This window comes from Kogia breviceps, chromosome 11 (assembly GCF_026419965.1).
Source record: "Kogia breviceps isolate mKogBre1 chromosome 11, mKogBre1 haplotype 1, whole genome shotgun sequence".
NCBI lineage: Eukaryota > Metazoa > Chordata > Mammalia > Artiodactyla > Physeteridae > Kogia > Kogia breviceps.
Window position 1 is genome coordinate 78,829,740 of NC_081320.1, and position 12,657 is coordinate 78,842,396.

The 12,657-nt window shown below is 49.3% G+C and overlaps 1 protein-coding gene across 1 annotated transcript in view; it reads left to right on the top strand.

The window, feature by feature from the left end:
• The window catches only part of XDH (xanthine dehydrogenase), a 74,684-nt gene that overhangs the window by 17,561 nt on the left and 44,466 nt on the right, over nt 1–12,657 (top strand). Inside the window, exons 2-6 of the mRNA XM_067006922.1 lie at nt 2,773–2,830; nt 5,903–5,999; nt 7,568–7,676; nt 11,286–11,412; nt 12,371–12,432. Coding sequence (XP_066863023.1) covers nt 2,773–2,830; nt 5,903–5,999; nt 7,568–7,676; nt 11,286–11,412; nt 12,371–12,432 — 453 coding nt within the window. The remainder of the gene's footprint in view (nt 1–2,772; nt 2,831–5,902; nt 6,000–7,567; nt 7,677–11,285; nt 11,413–12,370; nt 12,433–12,657) is intronic.

Genomic DNA, 12,657 nt, shown 5'->3' on the forward strand with positions numbered 1-12,657 from the left:
TTATGCAGAGTGTTATTCCAAGTTTCCCAGTAAAGTCATTTATGGCTTTCACCCCCCAATCCCAGGATCCAGGATCATGCCTTGTACTTAGTTGTCATATCTCTTTAGTTTCCCTTAATCTGGAACAGCTCCTTAGCTTTCCTTTGTCTTTTGTGACATTGATGTTTCTGAAGAGAACAAGCCATTATTTTTTAAAATGTCCCTCATTTTGAGCTTGTGTTGTGCTTTCTTCTAATTAGACTCAGAGTCTGCATTTTGGACAGGATACCAGAGAAGTGACATTGTCTTTCTTGGTGGATTATATCAGGAAGCACATGTTATCGGTTTTCCCCGTTATTTGTGATGTGAACTTTGATCACTCAGTTAAGGTGGTGTCCACCAGTAATCTTACAATCTCCACTGTAAGATTACTCCTTTCCCTTTATAATTAATGAATAATCTGTGAGAAGATACTTTGGGACTATGTAAATACCTTGATTATCAAACTTTTATCTGCTAGTTGCAGCATCCATCGATAATTCTTGACCAGATCAGTTATTGTGCTGAATTACAAAATGGCCACCCAAAATGGCCACTAGTTGGTATTCTTCTGTCAGGAAGAACTTTCCTTTCTCTCCTACTTGTTTGTTTATTTATTAATGATCAGTTTGGACTTATGAGTTTCGATTCTAGTTAATGGTTTGTAATCCATTATGGCTATTATTTGTTTTGGTACTTGAGTTTTACCAGAGCAATCTGTTTGACCCAGCATTTCCTAAGCTCACTTCCCCACAGTGTTTTTCTTTTAGAATACACATTTCCTTTGGGCATCCTTTTGAGAGAGGGTTCTGTGGAGTTTGCTGGGACAAACACTGCAGCCATGCCATAAGAGTGGTCTGGTCATTCTCTGAGGAATTCAAGGAAGGTTGGACCACTTGTGGCTGGGGTGATAGGGAAGTGTTTGGGGTCTTCTAATAAGTCAAGATGCAGGTGAAAGAGGAATGGAATGGCCAAAGGCACAGGAGTTAGAAGGTTTAAGTTGTATTTTCACTGGAGTATGAAGAGCAGCTTGGCAGGGAAGCAGGAGGGGGACAGGCTGAAAATGAAGACTGGGGCCACATTGAAAAGGGTCTTGAAAGACAGCCTAAGGAACTTGGATGCTACCTTGAATATGTGGGAGGTCACTGAAGGCACTGAGCAGAGAACTGATGGGATGTGATAAAAGGAGAGCAGCAGGGCAGGAGGAAGGGGAGGCAGGAGCCTCTTAGTTAGCTAAGAGGACCTTATTGCCATCTATGAGAAAGGTAATAAAGAGTTTTCTTTTGTGCATTTATGATTTCATTTCCAAGAGAAAAGAAACAACTCCTTGTGTGAAATTTGTAACCAGGAATATTTGAACAAGCTGGACCTGTGGGGTGTAATCTTAAAAGAAAATTAATTTTATCTTCCACTTTCCTTTAAACTTTATTCAAGGGTAAATTGTGGTAGTTTCATGACCTTCTGGATTACTCTTAGTGAACAAAAAATCCTGTGGGCAATTATAAGTTGCCAAACACAGTTTCATTTCAGGACAGAGAGGAGAGGGTAGTGAGAAAGTTCTTATTTATTAGGTGCTGGTGTAGGATGGCTTCCCACTGCTGGGAACCTTCAATTGCAAGTCTCATGACATGGTGCGGGGGGGCTGTTTTCTCAGTCTGGCTGTTCTCCCTCAGTCTCCAGTTTGGGGAGGTCCACTCCACACAGACTCTGATGGAGGTCCCGTCACCTCCTGTAGTCAGTCTTTCAGGAATGATTTAAACACCTCCAAATAAGTTCTCTCTCTCACGTATGGCCTGTGCTAGGTCCATGGCACAACAATTTCACATCCTTTTCTCTTCCAAACTCTGGAAGTGCACATCAGTCCTTACCCTACAATTCTTCCTCAGCTTGTCTGGTAAGACTTTCCCTATCTTTTAGCTAAGCCAGACCACCATATGCCCTGCAGCATGTGAGCTTTACATGTAGGGCTATAGAAGGCCCTCCTGAAGTTGGAGGTGTGAGGTAGATGCTTCCTCCTCCTACTTTAGGAAGATGGGAGACTCATAGTGCAGGTCTCTCTAAAGAAACTCTTATCACACATTCTCTCCCCTTAAAAATCCCAATCACCCAGACCCTTTTAGGCTTGATGATGCATGAGGAGAAGTGCAACAGGTTTTCATAGCTTTCCTTTGATGATTTGCCTCTGAAACTAGCACCACACCTCGTGGACAAACTTTCTGTCTTATTGAACATTCTGTTTGTGGGCCTTTGGTTTGAGATTTCGCCTCCATTTCTAACCTGTGTTAGTGCTGTTGACTGTGATGACCCAACGCATACCACACTCTGCTATGAGCACAGGCCAGCAGACTGGCCGCCCACTGCCTGAGAGGCGACTCTCCAGGATGCAAAGCCAGAGGTCTGTATGCCACCTCCCAGCTGTCCCTGGCGTTCACAAATGTGCTCCAGCAGCTGGAAATGAAATGACTTGTTCAATTTGAGGGAACTTTGCCTTGATCAGCCCAGCACGGCCGGCGCCGTACCTAAGTGCTCTGTGGTGGGTCCAGAGCTGAGCACTAATGCAGAATTTTACAATTGCAGCGTGTCCGCAGGTACACGATTTGGCTTGCAGCTAATATGCTCATTTTATAGAATTAAGAAAAACACCTTCGTTTTCATGATATATGTAGCACATCTCCATTAACTCTACAAATTCTTGGGTGAGACGATGACTAATTATACCTCTGATATAGTTTTCTTTGGTGTTTGCTTTTATAGGTGGTGGAGAAAAATGCAGATCCAGAAACAACCCTTTTGGCCTACCTGAGAAGAAAATGTATCCTGACTGTGGAGCGGGGGTGAGGGAGAGGGGGCACTTGGGCACTCATTCTCCGGGCCTTACGCCATTTGCTAGTGACTGGTCTGGAGGCCGTGAAGTGCAGACGAAAGAGCACTGGGTTAGGGCTCTGGACCCCTGTGTCTTAGTTGCAACTCTGCCACTTGGCAGCTGTGTGACCCTGGGAAGTCATTTGAGCCGGGTGGGTCTGAAATTCTCAGCTGCTGAGTAAGAATATGGTTCTTGATGTTCTTCAAGTCTCCTGCATTTAAGGTTCTAGTAATGCCAGGGTTTTACCCTGGGCCTGTAAAACAAGGAGCTCCAAAAGACCCCCCTTAGCTCTGACAAGCTTCATGGTCGTTCCCCTCCCCCCACCCCCAGGAGGAGAAGAGCCTGCCTCAGCAGACCTTTGTTAATCCATAAATGGGCTTCCCAGGCAGGGTTTCTAGCTCTGCAAAGGTGGAGGGAAAGTCAGGGGAAGGGGTAATTTTTGGGGAAAAGGATGCCTGAGGTAGGAATAGTGTAGAGGCACCATCCACTGCAGGAATGGCAGGCTTTGGAAGCACGGGGTGGGGGACCCCTGAGCGGGATTGGGGTGCTGCTCTGCTCCCAGAGCGGGGAGGGCTTCTGTAAGATCCCCCATCCCTTTTGTTCTTTCCTAGGAGGAAAGTATTCTGAGGCCCTGGAACAAAACCAGCAGTAAAGCTAGAATAGGAGCTAACATTGATGGGCACTGACTACCTATGAGTGGAGTTCAAGGTGATTTATGTAGGCTATCTCACTGCTTCACAGCGATCCCTTTAACAGAGGAGGAAGTGAGGCTGGATGTGTTAAGGGACACACCTCCCCCTCATGTGTTCTGGGCAAATGCTGGCAGACCTGGACTGAAGCCGGGAGCCATGCTCTGAACTTCCCACCCACACTGGAAACTCTCTAGGGGTCTGTTGTAGAATGATACTCATCCTGACCTCTGCCAATAAACCCTTGTGGCTCCCAGAGGCAGGGATGTCTGGTGGCTCCTTGCAGTGACATACTTTGGAACAACAAAGGAGCGTTTCAGCACCCTCAGAAACCAGCCTGGAATCCATGGCCTTGCCTCTGGTTCTTTCACCTCCTATCAGATAGTGGCTGGCTCTAGTGTACTTTGTCCTGGATTTTTGACCTGGCGGGGGCAGGTCTGGAAGTTCACAGCACATGGACCTGATGGCGTGTTTTGTAAACCTGGAGTCACTCAGTGGGATCAGGGGACTGCGTGGGAATCCATTTCCAGCCCATCTACCTGGGTGATCTGGAAAGAGAGGCTCACTCTTAGAGATTGTTGACGTCAATTTTAGATTTCTAATACAGTTTCGAAGACCTGACAGCCTCAGAAATTCCTGATCATAGCAGTTGGCTGGTTTAAAGGCCAAATCTCAAATGAAATCCAAACCTGAAAGTTGGCATGTAAATATGAAGTCCTCATGGCTTGCTGCTGCCTGTGTTGAGAGTTGATTTGTGGGATTTCCAGGCAAGAGAGAAGACCCTAGCCTTGACTTCTACCCTGGCTTCCAGAAGGATGCCCAGGCTAGCAGAAAACCTCTAGACTACTTTGGGCTGCTTCCATTCGTCCTCATGTGACCCTAGAGTGTTCTAAACTGCTGATCTCATATGTCCAGACTAGTGAAAAGAATAACTCGAGATCTAGAGATCCCTCCCCAGCTGTGCTTTAAAAGAGGCAGCAGCATGGTGAAGGAGGAGTCAGATGGCCGTGTTTGTTCCCTAACACTCAAAGTAACACAAGTGACTGTCACCTTGCAGGGCGCACATTTCATCTTGGGTCTCAGTCTTCCTTCCCTTCCCTTCCCTTCCCTTCCCTTCCCTTCCCTTCCCTTCCCTTCCCTTCCCTTCCCTTCCCTTCCCTTCCCTTCCCTTCCCTTCCCTTCCCTTCCCTTCCCTTCCCTTCCCTTCCCTTCCCTTCCCTTCCCTTCCCTTCCCTTCCCTCCCCTCCCCTCCCCTCCCCTCCCCTCCCCTCCCCTCCCCTCCCCTCCCCTCCCCTCCCCTTCTTTCTCTCATTCCCTCTCTCTCTCTCTCTCTCTCTCTCTCTCTCTCTCTCTCTTTCTCTCTTTCTTTCTTTCAGCAATTCCTGCCCTACCTGCTAACCACATTATTGTGACGATCAAATGGGTCCATGGGTATAGCTGCTTTCCAAGTAGAAGATGCTTTATCATTGTGAGTTATTAATTTTATCTTGAAATTAGAGAAGTGACCAGGGATAATAGCCTCAGCTCCTTCCATCTTCAGTAGGAAGGTAGATGGCCTGGAGGCCTGTGGGCCTGAGGGAAAAGCAGCAATGGAGCCCGTGTGTCCCAGGGAAAGAGGCCACCATAACTGCTGCTCTCCAGAGTAGCCTATTAGTTAGGCACTTTTCAAGCGCAAAGTATCAGAGGTTTTGTTTCCCCCAATATATAAGAGGTGGTTCCAATATTGGTTTCTGACCTCAAAAATATCTTCATTTTAATTTCCATTCACATATCCTATGGGATGGATATTCAGAAGCCCCTGGTCCAGCCTTAATTTTGGTCCCTGGACTTCATCAGTCCAAAAGGTTTGGCGGGGGGATGAGGAAAGCCGAACTCAGCAAGTCCCATGCTGGCTTGAGTGGTTTCCTTGCATGACCAGCTGGGGTGATGTGAGAGCTGCCCCACAGACTCAGTCTTTGAGGCGCCTGATTTACCTGCCCAGTGAGACCACAGGGTTGGGGGACTGTTAAGACCACACCTAGAAGACCTTGATCCCAAGAAAACCTCCAGGATTAGAGAGCGGTGGAACTCCAGTCCCAGGGGATGACACATGGGTGCTGGTGCCTTTCCTTTTCTGAACAATGGAACTGGCCTCATTCCCTGCTTCCTCGGGATGCAGGGCAGCCTGTCTGAATGGGAGGCCGTGTGGGTCTGCTGCCTCCCAGGTTGAGGGGCCTGCGCCTGTGTGTGGACGAATGGCTCTTCACTCGAAGCTCAGTCCAGGCATTTCCCAGCAGCCCAACAAAGACTTTTTTTCCTCCGAGTTCATATTCTTTAACCCTTGACCATCCAGTGGGGCTGAGAGGGACAAAGCTGGGCTGCGGAGAAGGCGGCTGTGGGGCTTGCACGGTGATGCTTTCCAAGTATGATCGTCTCCGGGACAAGATCATGTATCCTTTGCCTGCTGGCTGATGGCCTTTGAGGACTATGATCCAGGGGTCAACTTTTGAGTGAGTGTGTGTGTGTGTGTGTGTGTGTGTGCATATATGTGTAAGCCCCTGTGTTTCTAAGTAGACTTCGGTCATGAAGAGGGACATTATAGAATGATGTTTTAGGAAGTATCTTCCTGACTTATAAATATGGACAAGATTCTGAACTGCTGAAAAAATCATCTTTTTAAAATTCAGACTTATATCATATCCCGTGAAATCCTTCCGTAGGCCTCCATTGCCCCCAAATTAAAGTCCAATCTTTCTGTTCAACATGTGAGGTCCTTCAATTTTCCCCACCTTTCCTCTCCAGTTTTCTTTCTCTTTGTGGGTCCAGCACTCTGTTCATGCAGAAACAGTTGTGAACTACCAGTGCTCCATGCCCATTCATTTCTTGGTCTCTGCAGAAGCTGTTTCCCATCTTGAATATCCTTTTCTTAAGGACTTCTCTACCTGGCTAACTTTTACTAGCACTTTAGGACTGGACAAAATATCACCTCCTCTAGGAAGCCTTCCTTGACCTCCCAAGATTGGGTTAGGTGCCCCTTGTCTCTGCTGGTCCCATGGCGCCTTGTGCATAGCCCTCCTGAAACACCGTAAAATATTTAAATTTCATCTTCACACTGACTTCTATTTTCCTGAGTTGAAGGCAAGCTATTAGAGGACAGAGATTCCATCTTTTTTTTTTTTTTTTTTTGCGGTACGCGGGCCTCTCACTGTTGTGGCCTCTCCCATTGTGGAGCACAGGCTCCGGGCGCGCAGGCTCAGCGGCCACGGCCACGGCTCACGGGCTCACGGGCTCACGGGCTTACGGGCTCAGCCGCTCCGCGGCATGTGGGATCCTCCCGAACCAGGGCACGAACCCGTGTCCCCTGCATCGGCAGGCGGACTCTCAACCACTGCGCCACCAGGGAAGCCCCTGAGATTCCATCTTATTCCCCTTTATTTCCTCAGCCCTCGGCAGGGTGCCTGGCACTTGGTTGGCCTTCAGTAACTGATGTTGCCTGTATGAGTGAATGAGCGATGCATAAAGGGAGGGATGTGGGGAAGCTATTTCTAAGGGGTTGGTGTCCCATGTCACCTGGGGATTTCCCCTCCCTCTCTCCACAGAGGAATGGGAGAAACGGAAGTGAGTAAAAGCAGAGAAACAAAAGTGACAGGAGTTTCTGAAGTTGAAGTGGCTAAGGACGGGCCCTGCAGAGAGAGGAGCACACTTTGGGCTTGGAAACTGCCAGAAGCTTCCTCTTGACTCAGCCTCCAGTGTCAGGCTAAGAGGCAGGTGAAAGTGACCCTGGCTCCCATGCTCCAGCTCAGAGGCCTAGGGTGCACCTATGTCTGACTCCACAGGACGCTGGAGGGGCTCGGGCACAAAGTCTTGGGTAGAGAGGTGAGGACACCTGTAGAAAAGACAAGAACATAATGTAGAGTGAAGAGAGGCGACACAGCCATCACAGATCTCCCAGACCCTGCACTCAGGTCGGCTCTGATGACCTGAGTGGTCAATGGAATGACCTTAATTTGGGTTCCAGTCACTTTTCTGCCAATGCCTGCCTGGCCCCCATTTGCTCCTTGCACCATGTTGCTGTGACAACTGTGGAAGGAATCGGAAGTACCAAGACGAGGCTGCATCCTGTGCAGGTAACCAGAGGCTCTTACCAAGGCTGCAGACTTGCTCTGGGTTGTCGGGCTGAGTGTCACTGCCCGGGCACAGGTGGCATTCTGGCCCACCCACCTCCCCAGATCCTCGTGGAGGTGAGGGCATGGCTGTGAGGCAGAAAGTGGAGGCACCCGAGCCTGAAGCTCCCTCCTGTGTCTGGGTGGATGGTGATATTGCATGCCCCGTGGGAACCAAGAGGTCAACTGGATCTGGCGGCTGGTAAGTCCAGCTGTGTCAGAGCTGGAGGGAGGCAGGGCAGGGGAACTTCCTCACCTCGTGCCTGAGTGTGCTTAGGAAGCCCCCTTGCTGTCTCAGATGGAAAATTCCAAATGCTCTGTGCCCCTTGATAAAAAACCCACCTACTCCCTGCTCCCTCCAGTGGTAATTTCATTGCACCTCTCACCTTCCACCCATGGATCATATAGACATGGGCTCATTAAAATGGAGGTTAGCAAGGGCTGAGTCAGAGAACAGAGACGCATGGGTGTCTGACCAGTGCTTTCTCCCTGATGGTATCAGGCACCTGAGGATGAAGCGAAATTGGGAACACTTTGGGGAAGAGTGGGCAGTAGTCTGAGGGGTTTGTGGAGAGAGAAAGGATACTCGTAGACAAGGTGGAATGGAGCCCATGTGGGAGCAGAGCACAGTGGGAAGGAAAAGCCACTGTTCCCAGTGCTTACGTTTAGGGAAACTGAGGCAGGAGGTCCTTAGGAGATTGCATCACAGAAGGTGCCTGAGCCAGGCCCTTTTTTTTTTTTTTTTTTTTTTTTGGTGGTACGCGGGCCTCTCACTGCTGTGGCCTCTCCTGTTGCGGAGCACAGGCTCCAGACGCGCAGGCTCAGCGGCCATGGCTCACGGGCCCAGCCGCTCCGCGGCATGTGGGATCCTCCCGGACCGGGGCACGGACCCGTGTCCCCTGCATCGGCAGGTGGACTCTCAACCACTGCGCCACCAGGGAAGCCCTAGGCCCTTTTCTTAATCTTCCCTTGACTGTGTCATTCAGATCCTGCCACCCTTGTGCCCCTTATGTGAGTCTGGAGCCAGGGATGCCGGTTGAGCAAACTAATTATACTCCCTGGAGGGAGCATCTTGGGCCAGTCTTGTGGGGGCAGAGCGCGGTGAGGTGGTGTTGCTTCACTGCCCTGCCTTTGCTTCCTCGGCAGGAAAAGGGCAGATCACTAAACTTGTCCAACCTGCAGCAGGTGTGAGAAGATTAATGAGGGCTTGCAATTTTCTTTGAAACACAGATGAAAGAAAGAATGAACCGTTTAAACACAGGGATCATATCCGTACAATCAGGCGAAAACCCTCTCTTTCCAATGGTACAGATCCTTCTTCCTGACGTACTTCTTTTGGCTCCAAATAAGCTGTAGATTCCACTTCCCCTTGTCCATTTACGTTTTTCTCTTGGCTTCTGTGACACCACACTTTCCTCATTTCCCTCCTACCTCCATGCTTGCACCATGTACAGCTCTTCCTCGGCTCAGTCTCTAATTGCTGCAGCACCCTGGGCTCTGGCCTGGGCCCCATCTCTTCTCCACCTTCACACTCTCCCGAGGTGAGTTTAATGCCGTCTACATGTGATTGCATCATATTTGTATCTTCAGCTTTGACCTCTCCTCAGAGACCAGACTCCTATTTCCAGCTGCCTACTTGAATCACTAGATGGATGTCTAATCTCAAACTTAACAAAACCCTATTTACCCCCCCCCCAACTTCCTTCTTCCCTGGTCTTCCTCTATCTGAGTCAGTGGCAAAAGCATCCACCCAATTGCTCAAGATAAAAATCTAGGAGTCACCTATGATTCTTTCTCTTATACACCACACCCAATCCATCCAGAAGTAGTAACTACTCTACCTCCAAACTTTACAATGAAATCTTCATTTTTTTTCTGTTTCCCCCATTCATGTTTGGTCAAGTCACTATCCCCTCTTGCCTAGGCCACTTTAGTGTCCTGTTCCCCTGTTTCTTCTCTTGCCCCTACAACTATTCCCTGCCCAGCAGCTAGAGTGATTCTTTAAAAACACAAATTCGATCATATCAAGCCCAGCTGAAATTCCCCTTAAAGGCCTCTCATTATCACACCCAGAATAACAATCCGGATCCCTAGCCCTGGCTTATGAAGAGCTGCATGGACTGGCTGCTGCCTTTTCTCCCAGCTGACATCCCTTGTCCCAGGATTCCATCTACCCTGGCCTTTCAGCAGCTCTAGCGCATCAGACTTCTGCACTGTCTGTGCTCAGAGCCTTTGCACTCGCTGTTCCCTCTGCCTGGGATACACTCTTCCCTGTTCCAAATTATGTCATTAAGTTCAACTTGAAGGTCACTTTTCCAGAGTGGCTTTTCTAACCACTCCAAATAGCCACTAGTCACTCTGGGTCATGTCCTCTTGTACTAATTCTCTACATAGCACTGACCTCCACCTCAAATTTTCTTCTTTGTTTTTGTCAGTATTTCCCCTACTAGGATATGAGCTTCATGAACCTCATCTCTTCATGAACCTCATCCAGGAACCTCAACTCTTTTCTTCACTCTCTGTCCCCAGTGTCTTTACCACTCCTGGTACATAATAGTTTCTCAGTAAATATTTGTCAAATGAATGACTATCCATGCTAGGCACTGGGGATACAACATTCTAGCAATTTTACTTAATGTAAATTCCAAGAGAGATTCCCAGAGATTAAAAAATAGTGTAGGGCTTCCCTGGTGGCGCAGGGGTTGAGAATCCGCCTGCCGATGCAGGGGACACAGGTTCGTGCCCCGGTCCGGGAAGATCCCACATGCCGCAGAGCAGCTGGGCCCGTGAGCCATGGCCGCTGGGCCTGTGCGTCCGGAGCCTGTGCTCCGCAACGGGAGAGGCCACAACAGTGAGAGGCCCGCGTACTGCAAGAAAAAAAAAAAAAAAAAATAGTGTAGATGAGGAGAATCTCCTTGTAATAAAAATCTTGCAGGTTTGAATGAAAATTCTGTGACATTCAATGCTTTTAGTGAATTCTTTATCACACATTTCCCAATTCTTAAGTCCCCACCCATTGGACTTCAAGGATTGCCTTCACGTAAGAATACAGCAGCATTCTAATTTGGAATAAATGCGTTCATTTGGCTGATTTTGGATTGTGGGGTAGTGTAGTTAAAAGAACCTGACACAGCTCTTGCATTCACCAGGTGTGATCTTGCGTACATCTCTTAAATCTCTGAGCCTGCTTCCTCCTTTCTCTAGTGAAGGGAATGTAGGGTGAGAAGCCCCTCTGGCTTTAACAGTTGTTGTTCTTTGCGGGGGCTGTCCTATTAATTAATAACTCCCATGGGTTGACTCCTTCCTCTATGCCAGGGATGATGTTAAGAGTTTTACGTGAATGATCTCACTGAATCCTCTAAGTGCTAGGATGGTCCTAAACATATAGACAAGGCTTAGTGGGGCTTGGTAACCTGGCCAAGGTCACAGCTGGGAAGTGGCTGCGCTACGATTTGACTTCATGCAGTCTGCTACCCTACACTGCCTGTCGACACGGGCTGGCTCCGGCTGAGTCACGAGGGAGCCTGGGAGGGGTTCTGCAACACAGGTGTCTACGTCATCTGCCCCTTTTAGGAGAGACTCGCCAAAAGCCACGGCTCCCAGTGTGGGTTCTGCACCCCCGGCATCGTCATGAGCATGTACACGCTGCTTCGGAACCAGCCCGAGCCCACTGTTGAGGAGATCGAGGATGCCTTCCAAGGTATGGGCCTTGAGGCAGGACCTGGGAGGTAGAGTGGCAAGTGGGGCTCTGAGGAGGGCAGGGCAGGGCCAGAGTGGATGCCAGGAGTGGACTAGGAGTTCCAGGTACTGCCTTTTGAGGGAAAAGCTCAGGCCACCCCACCATGTTGGTTACGATTGACTGGAAGGTTGGTGCTTTCTTAATTTGAAGAACACTTGGGTGGTTTGGAGACCGACCTTCTGGGGTCTCCTGCCTTAGTGTTCATCTTCCTGAGGTGTCTTCCTGCTCCCACACCGTGCTAGGATGGGGTAGCCATGAGTGGCCGGAGCGGGAGGAGATCGTTTGGGAAACCGCACAGAAGCTAATGACATGGCGTCTTCCCTTGCTGCTTCCTCAGAGCAAGATTCTGCAGGGCAAAGGCCACATATGAGGAAGGAGGCCATGACTCTGAGCCTTGAGCAGGGACTGGCTTCCCACTTTGCCTTCTGTGAATGGGCCCAGATGGTTGGGCCTGGTATCTGTTCCTCTGAATTGAGTAGAGAAGGCTCCGCCTTCATTCAATCCATTTCAATGCCTCATTTATTCAGTCAGTTATATGAAGTCCTATCATATGTCAGGCACTATACAGGGTACAGGGGTCACAGGGATGAAAGACACAGTCCCTCCTCTCAAGGAGTTTGTACTCTGAAGGGGAAGAGAGCTTATAATGTAGTTTGATGAGCTCACTGACAAAGCTATGACTAGGCACCATGGGAGGACTTAGGAGGAGCACCTGATTCAGTCTAGGCATTCTAGCAAGGCTTCCTGGAAGAAGCGGTAGATGTTTTGAAGTCAGGGATACAAGCAGGAGGAGGGTCATTCCAAGCAAAGAAAATAGAATACGTAAAGAGAGCATTTAACCGAGCTGGGAGCAAAGCCACAAACCCCTTAGCTGCTCCGGAGCCTGCGCTGACACTGCAGCTTTTTCCTTGGCCCACAGGAAACCTGTGCCGTTGTACAGGCTATAGACCCATCCTCCAGGGCTTCCGGACCTTCGCCAAGGTAAGTTGGGGCCCTGGCACAGCAATGGCCCTGCTCCTGAAGCAGCAGCACTCAGCAGTCACAGCTGGGAGGGATGCCATGGGCCTCTGGGTTACAGAGAAAAATGATCAGATGGCCAGCTGGTGGGTCCTTCTGCCACAGGTACCTGGCAAGGGCGTTGGGCTCTGCCATTCTTATTCTGGGACGTGGAGGGAAGTGGTGGTTCTCATCAATAGCACGGAGACT